An 18,191-nucleotide genomic window follows, 5' to 3' on the forward strand; every position below is an offset into this window, starting at 1 on the left:
AGAATATGTTAAGGGGAGGGTTAACAGAGGTGTTCAAACTTATGAAAGCTTTTGATAGAGTAAATAAAGAGACTGCTTCCAGTGGCAGGTGGGTCGGTAACAAGAGAACACGGATTTAAGATAATTGGCAAAAGAACCAGAGGGAGATGAGGAGAAATGTTTCAATGCAGCGAGTTGTTGTGATCGGGAACGCGCTGCCTGAAAGGACTTTCAAAAGGGACTGTGATGTAAAGTTAAAAAGGAAACATTTGCACAGCTACGGGGAAAGATCTTGGGGGGGGGTGGGACTAATTGGATCGCTCTGCCAACGAGCCAGCACAGGCACGATGGGCCGAATGGCCCCCTCTTTGTGCTGTTTGATTCTGTGATTGTAATTCCGGTCTCCATGGAATAATGACGGGGTGACTATTCCCGCATGGTCAGCGTGTGCGAGTGCTTCTCGTTCTCTTCTCGCCCCAGGTACCACATGTACGGAATCGACGCTTCCCGCTTACGGGTTTACATCACCAGCGTCGAAGAGGTGCCACGGGCAGTTTTCCAGAAGGAGGGAAATTACGGGAATCAGTGGAACTACGGGCAGCTGACAATAAATGCAACAGCGGCAGTCAGGGTCAGTCTCCGCCAGTGGTTTAACGCAAAGACCTTTGTCCTCATGTTTCCGTGAGCCTCACTTCACTTTGCACTCTGCAAGCTCCTGCAAACATCATCTGTTTTAGGGATGTTGGTTGAGGGATAAATATTGGCCGAGACACTGGGGAGAACTCCGCTGCTCTTCTCCTTCATCCACCCACGAGAGCAAACGGGGGGCCTCGGTTTAACATTTCATCCGAAAGGCAGCACCTCCGACAGGGCAGCACTCCCTCAGCACTGCACTGGGAGTGTCAGCCCAGATTCATGTGCACAAGTCTCTGGAGTGGGACTTGAACCCACAACCTTCTGACTCAAAGCCGACGGTTCTGCCCACCGAGCCACAGCTGACCTTGTCTCCTTATAAAATATTTCAGAGGGAATTTTCAACGTCGACCTCAGCCCTAATCTCAAAAGGCACCCTTGATTCAGCTGCGTAAGATTTCTATTTCTCACACTATCCAACTCCTTATGGTGTCTCTGAGGGAGCTTGTTCGTTCAAAGCTGTCTCAATGATAAATTTCAGGCAATTTCAGGAATATTTTTTGTAATATTCATCAAGGGCTAGGTCGGGATGACCACAAATACATCTTACAGTCAGCAAAAGAGACTTTCAACCCATTCACCTGAGTCGTATTTAAGCTCATGTCCCAGAGGTGAAAGTGCTGTATACCAGCTCTAGACTGACACTTCAGTGCGGGGCTGAGGGAGTGCTGCACGGTCGGAGGTGCCGTATTTCAGATGAGATGTTAAACCGAGGCCCCGTCTGCTCTCTCAGGTGGATGTAAATGATCCCATGGCGCTGTTTCGAAGAAGAGCAGGGGGCTTCTCCCCGGTGTCCTGGCCAATATTTGTCCCTCAACCAAACAGATCATCTGGTCATTATCACATTGCTGTTAGTGGGAGCTTGTTGTGCGCAAGGTGGCTGCCGCGTTTCCTACATTACAACTGTGACGAAATTTCGAAAGTACTTAATTGACTGTAAAGTGCTTTGGGGCATCCTGAGATCTTGCTAATCTTTACTTTTTTCTTTCAATGCATCATCCAATCCTCTTAATTATTTTTTTTTTCATATGTTGAGTCAGACGCTATTCTTTCACTTCTGGGACCTGAGTTCAAAGGCAGCTGAGAATGAAGGTCCCCCCTCTCGCTGCTGGAGTCAGGCCGGTGCAGCATCCAACTATCTCTGGACACTGGGTTAGACTCTGGCTCAAAGTCACAAGCGGCAAAGGCCGTCTTAAATGGTGGTGATTGGGCAATAATTAAAATGTCCTAGATTTCAGCTCAGCCTTTGGTGAGCACAGACACACAGTGGGCACAGACAAACAGTGAGCACAATGGGCACAGACACATAGTGGGCACAGACACACAGTGAGCACAGTGGGCACCGGCCAACACAACTCATAGTTATTTCTTGGCAGCCTCACCCACAAGAGACCATAAGGCTCGATGTTTGTAGAAAGCCAGTCTGCTGAGCAGCAGATGGTCGTTCACAGATACGGGGACCTAGTTAACATCGAAATGAGTCATCAATACCATTGCCCAGCCCTCAGAACAGGTTGCTATGGAGATTTTGTCCATTTCTCATTCTCAGGATGAGGTGGCATTTCTCGCCCATTGCTAGTTGCCCATTGAGAAGGTGATGGTGGGCCTTTTCCTCTAACCTCTGCCGTCCGTGTGGTGAAGGTGCTCCCATAGTGCTGCCTTGTTATTCTTTGATACAACCGAGTGGCTTACTAGGCCATTTCAGAGGACAGTTAGGAATCATCCACATTGCTGTGGGACTGGAGCCCCATACAGGTCAGACCGGGTAAGGGCGGCAGATCTCCTTCCCTAAAGGATATTGGTGAACCAGATGGACTTTTACAACAATCCAATCGCTTTTCATTTTTTTTTTAAATTGAATTCAAATACTCAAATTGCCACGGTGGGATTTGAACTCATGTTCTGAAAAGGATTATTAGTTCAGATTTCTGGATTACTAGCCCAGTAACGTGATCACTTCCCGACCGTATTAACTTCTGCTGCCAATTATTTTTAATATTGATATGGGAACATGTTCTGTAAAAACAGAACAATTCATTGAAATTACATATTTTCCTTAGGGACTAGAACACAGGGCCAGATTTTCCTCATTGGTGTTTGAACGTAAAGCATCTGAGTGGAGAGCAAAGAGGAAAATCAAGCATTTTAGCCGAGTTAACCAGTTCCTTTCTAATAATTCCCAACTCCGATTTCCTCTCTATCCCTCATGTCTCCAGATACATGTCTAGATCATAAGAAATAGGAGCAGGAGTAGGCCATAAGGCCCCTCGAGCCTGCTCTGCCATTCAATAAGATCATGGCTGATCCGATCATAGACTCAGGTCCACTTCCTCGCCCGCTCCCCATAACCCATTATCCCCTTATCGTTTAAGAAACTGTCTATTTCTGTCTTAAATTTATTCAATGTCCCAGCTTCCACAGCTCTCTGAGGCAGCGAATTCCACAGATTCACAACCCTCAGAGAAGAAATTTCTCCTCATCTCAGTTTTAAATGGGTGGCCACTTATTCTAAGATTATAGTCTCTAGTTCTAGTCTCCCCCATCAGTGGAAACATCCTTCTGCATCCATCTTGTCAAGCCCCTTCATAACCTTATACGTTTCGATAAGATCACCTCTCATTCTTCTGAATTCCAATGAGTAGAGGCCCAACCTACTCAACCTTTCCTCATAAGACAACCCCTCATCTCTGGAATCAACCTAGTGAAGCTTCTCTGAACTGCCTCCAAAGCATGTATATCCTTTCATAAATATGGAAACCAAAACTGCACGCAGTATTCCAGATGTGGCCTCACCAATACCCTGTACAACTGTAGCAAGACGTCCCTGCTTTTATACTCCATCCCCTTTGCAATAAAGAGCAAGATTCCATCGGCTTTCCTGATCACTTGCTGTACCTGCATACTAACCTTTGTGTTTCATGCACAAGTACCTCCAGGTCCCGCTGTACTGCGGCACTTTGCAATCTTTCTCCATTTAAATAATAACTTGCTCTTTGATTTTTTTTCTTCTAAAGTGCATGACCTCACACTTTGCAACATTATACTTCTTGAACCCATCCAGTGGTTGTGAAAGGCGCTGGCCTTCAGTTGAAAGATATTCTTGTTCAGACTTGTACGGGCACAACCAGTCAAGGTGGTTGAGACCAATTCAGCTCCGAGGCCCGTGTCAATGGTGCTTTGTAATCTGCCACTTGGAGTTGACACATGTCTATCTTTATGATGGTCTCCATCCCTGGACTCCTTCCTGCGTTTCTCCCTCTTTAATGGCCTGATCCAAATGACAAACTCACCTGGCATTGAATTGCTGGTACCTTCATGTGGATCTGAGATACCCCTATGTGTTCGTAGACCATATTCCAAGATCACTTCACCATTTCCATGCACTCCCCAAGTCAACCGAATTGCCTTGGAGATGCGCCGAGCAACAGCAGCCATTTTGCCTCGCATGGTGCGGGGTGGGGTGAAGGTGGGTGGGGGTGAAGGAAAAATGGGCTGAGGGCGATCTTCTGGGGCTATTCCCCTCCCCCTATCAGAACATGGGCTCCCGGGCATGTCACCAACAGCTGCCCAGTTTGGGAAGTGCCCAAAAGGGGAGAAAAGAAACAGCTGAAAGAAAGAGGCAACATGTGCCTCGCAAAACAACCTCACCGAGCAAGGTTTGTGTTGCCGAGACTCCACTGGAAGGAGATGGAGGGAGTCAGCCAAGGCGTCAATGTTCCTGTGTTGTAATGTGTGTTCCTGCATGTTGGCTTATTCACCATCCAGGTTGTCTTTGAAGCTATTAAGAATATTGGCATGCTGACTGACATTGCGTTGGATGATATATCTCTGACAAATGGCACCTGTGGAGAGAGTGGCTACCCAGAGCCAACAGCAAAACCGAAGCCAACAACTCCCCCGCCAGGGCCCAGTGAGTATGAAGGACATTCCTGAGCGAGAACCAATGATGAGTTTGAACAAAACAACCCCAGTGGCTCATTGGCTCAATGCAGCCACTCAACATTGCAAGTTCCCATCCCAATCTCTGCTGAGTTAGCAGATCTTAATCTGGAAGGCTGTTTCCAGTGGGTTTCTGGCAGGCTTAGTACTGGGTCCCTTGCTTTTCGTGGTATATATCAGTGATTTAGACTTCTGTGTGGTGGGGCATGATTAAGAAATTTGTAGATGATACGAAAAGTGGCCGTGTGGTTAATAGTGAGGAAGCCATGATCATATTGAATGGTGATGCAGTCTCGAAGGGCCGAATGGCCTACTCCTGCATCTATTTTCTATTTTTCTATGTTTCTATTCAAGGCTGAGATTGATAGATTTTACGACTCAAGGAAATATAGGGATCGGGCGTATTGTGTTCCTAACACAGATGAGACTGCACACAGGGAGGTTAAAGTAACAGTGACCCCAGTCTTTATTAAGACACTCCAGAGTGAGGAACAGGTCTTAGGGGCCGGCTTATATACAGTGCTCCCAAGGGATGCTGGGATCCCTTGGGACTTCAGGGGATGCACTCCCTGGTGGCGGAACATGGGAGTGCATGCTTTACAGATACACAACGTCACTCCCCAACCCCCCCCACCCCCCAAAGTCATATTGAAAACTATTTACAAGGTGAGGCGGTCGGGAGCCTTTCTTTCCCTGGTGGACCGCCTCGGTACAAATGTCTGTTCTGGTGTGTTGGCTGTGCCCTCGCTGGGCTGGCGTGTTGTTGGCCCTGCAGGGCTGCTGGGTGAGCCTGGCCTTCCTGGGCTGTTGGGTGTGATAGGTTCGATTTCCTGGTCCGGGGTGGTGTCGTTGATCCTTTGGGTGTGTGTTGTGGGCTCGAAAAAGGTGGTGTCTGCTGTGGGTTGTTCAGGGCAGTCTGTGAACTGCAGCCTCGTTTGGTCCAGGTGCTTTCTGAAAATTTGTCCATTGTCTAGTTTGACTACAAACACCCTACTCCCTTCTTTAGCTATCACCATGCCCATGATCCATTTATGACCATGTCCATAGTTTAGCACATACACAGGGTCATTCAGATCAATTTCCTGTGACACAGTGGCGCGACCATCGTTTACACTTTGTTGCTGCCGTCTGCTCTCGACCTGATCATGCAGGTTGGGGTGAACCAGCGAGAGTCTGGTTTTAAGTGTCCTTTTCATGAGTAGCTCAGCCGGGGGCACCCCTGTGAGCAAGTGGGGTCTCCTGCGGTAGCTGAGCAGTACTCGGGACAGGCAGGTTTGGAGTGAGCCTTCTGTGACTCGTTTAAGGCTCTGTTTGATGGTTTGTACTGCCCGCTCTGCCTGCTCATTGGAGGCTAATTTAAACGGGGCCGAGGTGACATGTTTCATCCCATTCCGGTCATGAATTCTTTAAATTTGGCACCGGTAAAACATGGTCCGTTGTCACTGACCAGTATGTCAGGCAGGCCATGGGTGGCAAATATGGCCTCAATGCTGGCGGTGGCGGTGCTTCCTGACATTATTTCACATTCAATCCATTTTGAAAAAGCATCCACCACCACCAGGAACATTTTACCAAGAAACGGGCGTGCATAGTCGACATGGATCCTGGAAGGCCAGGACCACAAACTTAGTGGTGCCTCTCTGGGCACGTTGCTCAACTGAGCACACACGCTGCATTGCCATACACAGGACTCTAAGTCAGAGTCGATACCAGACCACCACACGTGGGATCCGGCTATCGCTTTCATCGTTACTATACCCGGGTGTGTGCTGTGGAGATCCGAGATGAACGTCTCCCTGCCCTTTTTGGGTAGCACTACGCGGTTACCCCACAACAGGCAGTCTGCCTGAATGGACAGCTCGTCCTTTCGCCACTGGAACGGCTTGATTAGCTCTTGCATTTCAACGGGGATGCTGGCCCAGCTCCCATGCAGTACAGTTTTTTACTAGGGACAGCAGAGGATCTTGGCTGGTCCAAGTCCTAATCTGGCGGGCCGTGACAGGTGATTTATCATTTTCAAACGCTTCCATGTGCGGGCTGCGCCACCATCAACAGGTTTGCAGGATGCGCCATTCCCACTCGCTGAATTCCACTGGGGAGATGATGCCCTCGCATTGCAGCCTGTCCAGCTCGATTTCCACTCTCTCCCTCATCGTGTGAGGTACCACTTACGCCTTGTGGTGAATGGGTCGTGCCTCTGGGACCAAGTGGATCCGCACCTTTGCCCCGGAAAAGTTTCCAATGCCTGGCTCAAAAAGGGAAGGAAATCTGTTAAGAACCTGGGTACATGAGGCCTCATCGACATGCGATAGCGCTCGGATGTCATCCCAGTTCCAGCGGATTTTGCCCAGCCAGCTCCTTCCAAGCAGTGTGGGGCCATCGCCCGGGACAGTCCAGAAAGCCAATTCGTGCACCGTGCCCTCGTAGGTGACCTTGACCATGGCGCTGCCCAGGACATTGATGAGCTCTTTGGTGTATGTTCTCAGGTTCGTGTGGATGGGGCTCAGGGCTGGTCTGAGTGCTTTGTTACACCACAGTCTCTCAAACATATTTTTACTCATGATGGATTGGCTAGCGCCAGTGTCCAATTCTATGGCTACGGGTAAGCCATTCAATTTTACATTTAGTATTATAGGTGGACTTTCATCAAAAATGTACTTCAGCATCTGCCTTCTCTCTCCGAGGCTTGAAATTGCTTTGATCCACCATGGACCAATCTTCCTCTGCCACGTGGTGGTTAGCAGGTTTTGCAGAGCTTGCAGCTCATCTGCAAGCTCGTTGGAGGTGCCCCATTATTCCACAGCTCTTGCAAACATACCCTTTGAAGCGGCATGAATAGGCTGAATGGAAGCCTCCACAACACCAACAAGGTGTGAATTGCCTTGTATTCATCCTTTGTTGCGGACTCTGAGTCATCTGGGTCACCTGAGGCTTGCTGGCAATTGCAGACTCGTGGTTTCTGCCCTGTACATTTCTGCTCGCAAACACAGTTCCAGTTAATTTATGAACATTGCTAGCACTTGTGTGCTGAGAGATTTGTGTGGTGTTATCACTGAAGGACATAAACACCTATGCTATCGCAATGGCCTTACTGAGGGTCGGTGTCTCTACAGTCAAAAGTTTTTATAGGATGGTCTCGTGGCCAATGCCCAGTACAAAAATGTCTCTGAGCATCTGCTCCAGGTAGCCATCAAACTCACATCGTCCTTCAAGTCGCCTTAGCTCAGCGATGTAGCTCGCCACTTCCTGACCTTCAGATCGCTATCACGTGTAGAACCGATACCTCGCCATCAGCACGCTCTCCCTCAGGTTAAGATACTCCCGAACCAGTGTACACAGCTCCTCATATGACTTATCTGTGGGTTTCACTGGAGCCAGAAGATTCTTCATGAGGCTGCAAACCATGAGGAGGACCGCTCTCCTTTTTGCAGCGCTTCCTTCTCCGTCCAGCTCGTTGGCTACAAAGTACTGGTCTAGCCGTTCGACATAGGCTTCCCAGTCCTCACCCTCCGAGAACTTCTCCAGGATGCCCACAGTTTGCTGCATCTTTGCGTTGGATTCATATACTCGTTGCCAGTTATTGTGTTCCTAACACACATTTCTGTCAACTATTAGATTTTCCAGTGCATTCTAGTTTTGATGATTAATCAGATTGTGTCATTTACCCAACCGCACTTGAAATTCATTATCTCATTCGGATTTGATTAGCATTTTAAATGTGCACTAATACAGACAAAATGTATTTGGCACAGCCAGTGGTCCAACTATCACATTGTGTCTGGAAAGTTACACCGTGTAACCTGAGCATATTCAATGAGGGGATCTCATAGAAACGTTTAAAATTCTGACAGGTTTAGACAGGTTAGATGCAGGAAGAATGTTCCCAATGTTGGGGAAGTCCAGAACCAGGGATCACAGTCTAAGGATAAGGGGTAAGCCATTTAGGACCGAGATGAGGAGAAACTTCTTCACCCAGAGAGTGGTGAACCTGTGGAATTCTCTACCACAGAAAGTTGTTGAGGCCAATTCACTAAATATATTCAAAAAGGAGTTAGATGTAGTCCTTACTACTCGGGGGATCAAAGGGTATGGCGAGAAAGCAGGAATTGGGTACTGAAGTTGCATGTTCAGCCATGAACTCATTGAATGGTGGTGCAGGCTCGAAGGGCCGAATGGCCTACTCCTGTAGCTATTTTCTATGTTTCTATGTCTATGTTTCTATGAGACTGCACACAGGGAGGTTAAAGTAACAGTGACCTCAGTCTTTGTTAAGACACTCCAGAGTGAGGAACAAGCCTTAGGGGCCGGCTTATATACAGTGCTCCCAAGTGATGCTGGGATCCCTTAGGACTTCAGGGGATGAGCTCCCTGGTGGCGAAACATGGGAGTGCATGCTTTTCAGATACACAACAGGGCGGGAAAGTAGAGTTGAGGTCGAAGATCAGCCATGATCTTATTGAATGGCAGAGCAGGCTCAAACGACCATATGGCCTCCTCCTGCTCCGAATTCTTATATTCTTAACAACATGGCAACACTCGCTGCTAATGGTTCTAGGCTGAGATTCCCTACCTATCAAGAAAGATTGGATCAATTGGGCTTGTATTCACTGGAGTTCAGAAGAATGAGAGGGGACCTCATAGAAACGTTTAAAATTCTGACGGGTTTAGACAGGTTAGATGCAGAAAGAATGTTCCCAATGTTGGGGAAGTCCAGAACCAGGGGTCACAGTCTGAGGATAAGGGGTAAGCCATTTAGGACCGAGATGAGGAGAAACTTCTTCACCCAGAGAGTGGTGAACCTGTGGAATTCTCTACCACAGAAAGTAGTTGAGGCCAATTCACTAAATATATTCAAAAGGGAGTTAGATGAAGTCCTTACTACTCGGGGGATCAAGGGTTATGGCGAGAAAGCAGGAAGGGGGTACTGAAGTTTCATGTTCAGCCATGAACTCATTGAATGGCGGTGCAGGCTAGAAGGGCTGAATGGCCTGCTCCTGCACCTATTTTCTATGTTTCTATGTTTCTATGTTTACCCCACCCCCCCAACAATAATAACCACACAATGTTAATCCATTGTAAGTAAAGCACTTTGTTTCTGAGAGATATGATAGGATACTATTTAAATGCAGATGGCACAGGACAGCGCAGGTCCTGTTTGCCTGTTTCGGTGGTGGGTAGAGATCCCATGACTCAGTTTAACGATCAAGGTTTGGACCAACACCTTTGATGTAGATGGTGCGGGACAGCCAGTGCCCATGGAACCATGGGCAGAGCGGGAGTCAGGGCGTGCGGGAGAGGATTGGAGAGTCGGACCTGTCTGGGGAAAGCTGAAGGTTTGATAGACGCAGTGTTGCCCTGTTCACGGCATATTATCGACAAGCTCTTCTCTTACAGCTGACTGCGGAGGCCCGTTGGAACTAAGGGAACCAAACACAACCTTCACTTCAATGAATTACCCCAGAAACTACGTCAATCATGCATTCTGTAAGTAAGATTCTCTTTCACTAACTGCAGGAGTTGATTATTATTCACAGTATTAGCCACTTGAGAACAGACGCCATGTTTAATGGACTTTAAATCGGGGGCGAGTGCTCCGATCCGCAAGAAAAGTATGCACCGACCTGCTGCCTCCGTATCTTCGGACACTCGAGCTTCTGGGCCTGCGGGCGTCAGCTGGATAAATGCCCTCGTATCCTGGGGCGCAGGCAGTTCGCAAGTGTCCCTGGGATCACATGGGCCGGCCCAACCAATGACAAAGGGGGATTCCCATTATGCTTCTGGGGATTCCATTTACAGAGGGAATCCCCAGAAGCATGAATAGGAGTCATATAAAAAATACACTTTCACACAACCTAACGACAAATACATCATCACATGTTTGAAATTAAGTGAAATAGGATTGGATTGGGGACGCGACTCCTGCCAACGAGCCGGAAGCGGACTGCGAATGCGCGCTGCTGATTCGTCAGGGGAGCGGGTTTCGTTTAAAAAAAAAATGAAATGCCGGGAGAGATCGTAAAGGTGCCGGGAGAGATCGGGCTGTGAGGAAAAAAGCCGGGAAGCCAGAGCACTTCTGAAATCCTCCGCCCGTTGTGGTGAACGTTATTTTGTTGAATGTACTCCAATGCATCCCGTATTGTAGCGAATTGTACTTGAACTGAAAAGCAAGGAAATGTATCGAACGGAACTGCCGTCAGCACCCAAATGTAGCGTATGGGATAGCTGACCGCAGCTAAATGGACTGAACTGCTCGTGAATGTACTGTACAAATTTTTATATGAATGAAGTATATTTTGAAATTTTTTTTTTTAATTAAATTTGGGACCCGGTAGCTTCCGGTTCGTTGGCAGGAGTCACTCGTTTAATTAAACATTGAAACAAAAGTTACATTTTTTGAAAAATAAATGTAAACATTTTTAAAGGGGCCAAAAATTACCGAAACAAATTTTGAAAGAGTTTGAAAATTTAAATGATGTTAATAATAGCATTTTAATATTTATTTAAAGCCTTACACTGGTAAAAAAGGCGGCCCGACACCTGCTTTTACCAGGTGTAAGAGTTGTGTGAGCATTCGCTGGGCAGTGGCTGGAGAAATAGCCCAGCTCCCCGCCAGCGAATGTCCAATTCCCGGGGATGCGGATGCTCGGTCAGACTGAAACTTGACAGATCGCAAGTTCCGGGTTTTTTCCGGGTGGAAACCCAAGACTTGCTGGGCGATTACAGCTGTGTGCGCTATCATAGGCTCCAGAAAATCCGGGCCAATGCTTCTTGTCATGTATTCAACCAGCATTGTAACCCATGTATAAACTGACCTAAGTTGTACACCGTGAGAACACTGACCACTAGGTGGGAGACACTCCTAACCTGGACCTTCAGGTATAAAAGGGGAAGCTCCACCCACCTTCATCACTTGAGTGCGAAGGAATAAAGGACAGGTCACAGACTGACCTTCTCTCAAGCATGGGCCTCGTGTGCATTTATACTGTATAGTAAGGACCTATCACTTCTTATTCTATCCGCTGTGTTTTCACACCGACTGTTCCCTTCGATTTCCTCGTTCACAGACATTTCTTCGCCACTCCTGCTTAAATCCAGCCACGGAGCAGGAAAAAGTACAGAAATTCCAGAAGAGAGAGAATTCCCACCCCCCCGGCCGGGCCCTCCCTCCGCTGCTCCTCCCACCCCCAGCGCTTGCACCATTCCTCCCCCATTCACAAAGAAACAAAGCCTGCAGGTTCCACAACTCCAAGGAGAGGGCCTCCTGTTGCCCCCTTCCGTAGAAAGCCACGAGTGATAGGTTTCCTGCAACAGAAAGGCTGCAGTCTGCTCTGATAGAGGGAGAGCCTGCAGTCACCTATAACCAGAACCCCCAACCCCCAATAGAGAGGACTCAGAGTCCGCGTCTCCAGACACAGCGCAGTCTCCTCCAATAAGGACCCTGGAATCATAGTGTCCCTGCAACAGAGAGAGAGCGTGAAGAGTCGCACATAAATAGGAGCTCCCATGCCCTCCAACAGAGGGGCTACAGACTCCCTCTCCAATATATATATATATATATAGCGAGAGTCTATGTAATCCCTCTCTAATATAGAGACCCTACAGACACCCTCTCCATTATATATAGAGAGAGTCTATGTAATCCCTCTCTAATATAGAGACCCTACAGACACCCTCTCCAAGATATATATAGAGAGAGAGAGTCTATGTAATCCCTCTCTAATATAGAGACCCTACAGACACCCTCTCCAATATATATAGAGAGAGAGAGTCTATGTAATCCCTCTCTAATATAGAGACCCTACAGACACCCTCTCCATTATATATAGAGAGAGTCTATGTAATCCCTCTCTAATATAGAGACCCTACAGACACCCTCTCCAAGATATATATAGAGAGAGAGAGTCTATGTAATCCCTCTCTAATATAGAGACCCTACAGACTCCCTCTCCAATATATATAGAGAGAGAGAGTCTATGTAATCCCTCTCTAATATAGATACTCTACAGACTCCCTCTCCAATATATGTTATATAATATATCTATAGAGAGACCATCAGCAGCAGGTCGGGGCCATAAAAGGATCGGCGAGCAGCGGCCATGGGCAGCGTACCACTTCAAGGTACAGCGCGAGCTGGTGCAGGAGGGCAACGGCAGCGAAGAGGAACTTCATCAAGGTCCAGGTCACTGACTGCAGTGCGGGCAGATACAGCAGGAGCAGCGAGGTCGGGGCGAAGGAGCGGCGAGAGACTGTGGCGGGACGTGATCGGGGCACAAGAGAGACGAGAGTTCGGGGCTCAGAAGAGGCGAGGGCCCAGGGGCAGCACGGGCCCAGCCCACACTGCGATATGTGTGTGCAATAGGTCCGTGCAGCAGAGCTGGTCTCCAGTCGTCTTGGGTAATCCTTCCCACTGGACCAAGACCTCGCTCTGTCAAGCCCATGTGGTGGCTGGTGTGCAATGGCCACCACACATTCAAAAAATCCACGCACAGGCATCTTCCACCCTTCAACATGTAGTTCAGGACCTGGAATATTAGGTCCTTCATTGAAACACCTGTGAACTCATCCTTTTTTAGCGTGGAAGCTGGTCATCCTCGTTTCGAGGGACTGCCTATGATGATGATGACTTAATCCCTCATAGAGACTCCCTCTCCAATATAGAGAGGCTACATAATCCCCCTCCAATGTAATGCCTTTAGACCTCCCCTCTCCTCACAAAGAAAGCCTACAGAGTTTTTGCATCACACTGTTCCTGTACTGGCCTTGTGAGATAACACGTGATGCTTGAAATGACCTATTACTAACCTTCTCCACCTGTCATAGAATTCACCGAAAATCAAAAAGAAATGAACATTCTCCACGTTTGATTTTTCATTTCAGGTATGTGGTATTTAATCGCAGACAAGGGTAAAAATATTCAGCTCCATTTTGAAGACTTCAACTTAGAAAATATTTATGATGTGGTAGAGGTGAGAGACGGGAGAGGAAAAGGTTCTTTACTGATGGGTAAGAGTCATATGAATCTAACCTTCATTGTTTTTGTTAATCTTCGTTAACTACTTACAACTTACACTGGTGCATTTCCAAGATAGCATTCTACAAATTGGTCAGCTGTGATTCTGCACCGATGACTCCTCACACATGATTTCAACTGTGCCATTGAGCGGCGAATAGTGCAGGCCACGTTCTTCCTCACTCCTGGAAAAGGGGAGAGCAAATTATTGGGAGGGTCATGACCAAGGCTTCTGCAGCACCACCTCCCAAACCTTCGACCTCTGCCACCCAGGAGGACAAGGGTAACAGGCGCATGGGAACACCACCACCTCCACGTTCCCCTCCAAGTCACACACCATCCTGACTTGGACTTGCAATCGGCCATTCCTTCATCGTCGCTGGGTCAAAATCCTGGAACTCCCTCCCTAACAGCACTGTGGAGGCACCTTCACCACACGGACTGCAGCGGTTCAAGAAGGCGGCTCACCACCACTTTCTCAAGGGCAATTAGGGATGGACGATAAATGTCGGTCCTTGCCAGCAACGCCCACATCCCGAGAATTAATTTTAAAAAGGGCTTCACGGGAGAGTTATCAAAAGCTTGGTTATAGAGGTGGGTTTTAAGGAGGGTCCTAAAGGAGGAGAGAGAGGTGGAGCGGCAGAAAGATTTAGGGAAGGACATGCAGAGCTCAGGGCCTAGCAGCTGACGACACGGAAAGGCAGCTTCCTTCCCTGCCTCCAGAGACGACTCCAGAGGCAAACCATTAGTGAAGGCACGTGTAAGGGGCAGAAGCACTGGTGTCTTGACCCAGCTGGACAGGCCAGTGATGCGGTGCTCATTCTGTCAACTTCTGTGGGCTTCCTCAATCTGGGGAAGGTCTGCAGTCACAAGCCAGAAAGTATCCAACATGAATTTTGGAACCGTTCTGATGAAGGATCATCGACCTGAAACATTAACTCTGTTTCTCTCTCTCCACAGACGCTGCCTGACCTGCTGAGTATTTCCAGCATTCTCTGTTTTTATTTCAGATTTCCAACATCCGCACCATTTTGCTTTTGCATGTGACACGTTTTATGCCACATCTGCACAACTAGGCATGTGCAAATCATGCACACGATGGCATTATTGACACGGGGAATGTGAAAAACTAGCAACCCGCCGTGTTACCGAACCACTTTCACCGCTGGTAGTGCCTCGGATTATATTATTAAAAATCTTGCGTTGGGTGCGCATTTCCTGTCCACAAACCTCACTTCCTGTTATGAGGATTTTTGGTCACGCTTTTCAGTTGCCATTGAAAGTGTGCCAGCTGTGGCTCAGTGGGTAGTATTCTCTCATCTCTGAGTCAGAAGGTTGTGGGTTCAAGTCCTCACTCCAGAAAGTTGAGTACAAAATCTAGGCGTGCAGCACTGAGGATGCCGTGTGCTTTATTAACGGCCTTCTCAGCTTGTTCTGCCACCTTCAAAGGTTTGTGTACGTACACCTCCAGGTCTCTCTGTTCCTGCACCCTCTTTAAAATTATACCATTTAGTGTATATTGTCTCTCATTCTTTTGAGCACTGTTGAAGGTGCTGTCTTTTGGATGAGATGTTAAATCAAGGCCCCGTCTGCCCTTTAAGTAAAAGATCTCATCCACTATTTTGAATGAGAGCAAGGGGAGTTCTCCTCGGTGATACATTTTGTTCGAAAGAATGAGAGACAATATACACTAAATGGTACAATTTTAAAGAGGGTGCAGGAACAGAGAGACCTGGAGGTGTACGTACACAAACCTTTGAAGGTGGCAGAACAAGCTGAGAAGGCTGTTAGTAAAGCACACGGCATCCTTGGCTTTATGAATAGAGGATCAGAGTAAAAAAGCAAGGAAGTTATTCAATACCTTTATAAAACATTGATTCGACCTCAGCTGGAGTATTGTGTTCAATTCGAGCCATCACACTTTAGGAAGGATGTCAAGGCCTTAGAGAGCGAGCAGAGAAGATTTACAGGGCTGAGGAACTTCTGTTATGTGGAGAGACTGGAGAAGCTGGGGGTTATTCTCCTTACAGCAGAGAAGGTCAAGGGGAGATTTGATAGAGGTGTTCTAAACCATGAAACTAAAACCAGGGGACGTAGTCTCAGAATAAGGGGCCGCCCATTTAAAACTGAGATGTGGAAGAATTTCTTCTCTCAGAGGGTTGTAAATCTGTGGAATTCTCTGCCCCAGAGAGCTGAGGAGGCTGGGACATTGAATATATTTAAGGCGGAGATAGACAGATCTTTGAGCGATAAGGGAATAAAGGGTTATGGGGAGCGGGCAGGGAAGTGGAGCTGAGTCCATGATCAGATCAGCCATGATCTTATTGAATAGTGGAGCAGGCTCAATGGGCCTATTCCTGCTCCTATTTCTTATGTTTTTATGTCTCTTATGTTTTGATAGAGAAATTGTTTCCAGTGGCAGATGGGTCAATAACTAGAGACCACAGATTTAAGGTGATTTATAGTGAGATATTAAGAATGGGTGAATGGCTACGATGAAATGAAGGATAGTCTTGAAGAAGCGCTGTGAGTTGAAAGCTTTGGTAAAACCTAAAATGAAGCCTCTTTTTTTTCTGTGATTCCAGCCGTATATACAGGCCAAGATTCCATGGATGACCTCTTCTCCACCAAAAGTGAAATGACAGTAATTTTCACCTCGGACAAGTCGGGAACCAAAAACGGATTCCTGGCGAATTTCACGACGGGATATCACTTAGGCCTGCCAGGTACGATGGTCACATTCCTATCAGCCAAAGATTTACAGGTTAAACCAGCCAAACTATTACCAGCTATCTTACAAAAAGAGGTAGGTCTGGATTAGCCAGCTGTCACACTCTCGCCTCTGAGTTAGAAGGTCGTGGGTTCAAGTTCCACGCCAGACCCTTCAGCACATAATGTAGGATGGCACTCCCGGTGCAGTGCTGAGGGAGCGCTGCACTGTCGGAGGGGCCGTCTTTCAGATGAGACGTTAATCAGAGGCCCCGTCTGCTCTCTCAGGTAGATGTAAAAGAGCCCATGGCACTATATCGAAGAATAGCAGGGGAGTTTTCCTGGTGTCCCGGCCAATATTTATCCCTCACTCAACATAAAAACAGATTATCTGGTCATTGTCACATTGGGAGCTTGCTGTGCGCAAATTGGCTGTTACGGTTCCCTACTTTACAATATTGACCACATTTCAAAAAGTACTTCATTGGCTGTAAAGCGCTTTTGGACATCCTGAGGACATGAGAGACACTACATATATGCAAAATCTTTCTTTCTTTCTTTCTTTCTGTCTTTCTTTCTCGAACAAGAAGGTCTCAGGTTAGATCTCTGGCCTGTGCTGCATTAACTGACCTCCTCCAGGGCATCAGTGTGTGCTCCACTGCAAGGTTCAGCGGCACTGAGCTCGGTGATGGGGAAGAAACTGCCAGGGTTCCTGCCCGTGATGCCACCCAGTGAGCTCTGCTAGAACATGGACTTGCTCGCCTGGACTGTCGGCCTGGACACTGTCGGCCTGGACTGTCCCTGGACTCCCGGCCTGGACTGTTGGCCTGGACACTGTCAGTCTGGACACTGTCGGCCTGGACTGTCCCTGGACACTGTCGGCCTGGACTGTCCCTGGACTGTCCCTGGACTATCGGCCTGGACTGTCGGCCTGGACTGTCCCTGGACTGTCGGCCTGGACTGTCCCTGGACACTGTCGGCCTGGACTGTCCCTGGACTGTCCCTGGACTGTCGGCCTGGACTGTCGGCCTGGACACTGTCGGCCTGGACACTGTCGGCCTGGACTGTCCCTGGACTGTCCCTGGACTGTCGGCCTGGACTGTCCCTGGACTGTCGGCCTGGACTGTCGACCTGGACTGTCCCTGGACTGTCGGCCTGGACTGTCGGCCTGGACTATTGGCCTGGACTGTCCCTGGACTCCCGGCCTGGACTGTCCCTGGACTCCCGGCCTGGACTGCCCCTGGACTGCCGGCCTGGACTGTCCCTGGACTCACGGCCTGGACTCCCGGCCTGGACTGTCCCTGGACTCCCGGCCTGGGCTGCCCACCTGGACTGCCGGCCTGAACACTGCCGGCCTGGACACTGCACGCCTGGACTACCCACCTGGACACTGTCAGCCTGGACTGTCCCTGGACTGCCCGTCTGGACACTGTCAGCCTGGACTCCCAGCCTGGACTGCCCACCTGGACACTGTCGGCCTGGACTGCCCGTCTGGACACTGTTGGCTTGGACCCCGGGCCTGGTCTGTCCCTGGAATCCCAGCCTGGATTCCCAGCCTGGACTCCCGGCCTGGATGTTGACCATTCACAGGGGCAAGTCGTGTGCAGTGACTCACTCACTTAGAATGGGCGTTTGAGTGAGGTATTGCAGGTCTGCCATTTATCAGAGGCTTTCGAAGAAGAGGGACCATTGACAAGAAAAGAAAATAGACGAGGAAGTAACCCAAAGTTTCCAAGGGAAAGCACTCGTTGCCCATGAACATTAGAGAATCATGGTATACATAAAGTCGATTTTCCCATCGATATGCTTTAGCAAGTGTCAACGAACCCACCATTGATGCATACTTGGAAAATTGCCCCCA

The 18,191-nt window shown here is 48.4% G+C and overlaps 1 protein-coding gene across 1 annotated transcript in view; it reads left to right on the top strand.

Moving 5' to 3' along the window:
* The window catches only part of tmprss15 (transmembrane serine protease 15), a gene marked incomplete at its 5' end in the record, with an annotated part of 92,091 nt that overhangs the window by 35,844 nt on the left and 38,056 nt on the right, over positions 1-18,191 (top strand). The window contains 5 exons of the mRNA XM_070892673.1: positions 460-610; positions 4,438-4,582; positions 10,006-10,095; positions 13,489-13,614; positions 16,207-16,347. Coding sequence (XP_070748774.1) covers positions 460-610; positions 4,438-4,582; positions 10,006-10,095; positions 13,489-13,614; positions 16,207-16,347 — 653 coding nt within the window. The remainder of the gene's footprint in view (positions 1-459; positions 611-4,437; positions 4,583-10,005; positions 10,096-13,488; positions 13,615-16,206; positions 16,348-18,191) is intronic.

The sequence above is a fragment of the Pristiophorus japonicus genome, chromosome 11 (genome assembly GCF_044704955.1).
Source record: "Pristiophorus japonicus isolate sPriJap1 chromosome 11, sPriJap1.hap1, whole genome shotgun sequence".
In the NCBI taxonomy this organism is placed as follows: domain Eukaryota; kingdom Metazoa; phylum Chordata; class Chondrichthyes; family Pristiophoridae; genus Pristiophorus; species Pristiophorus japonicus.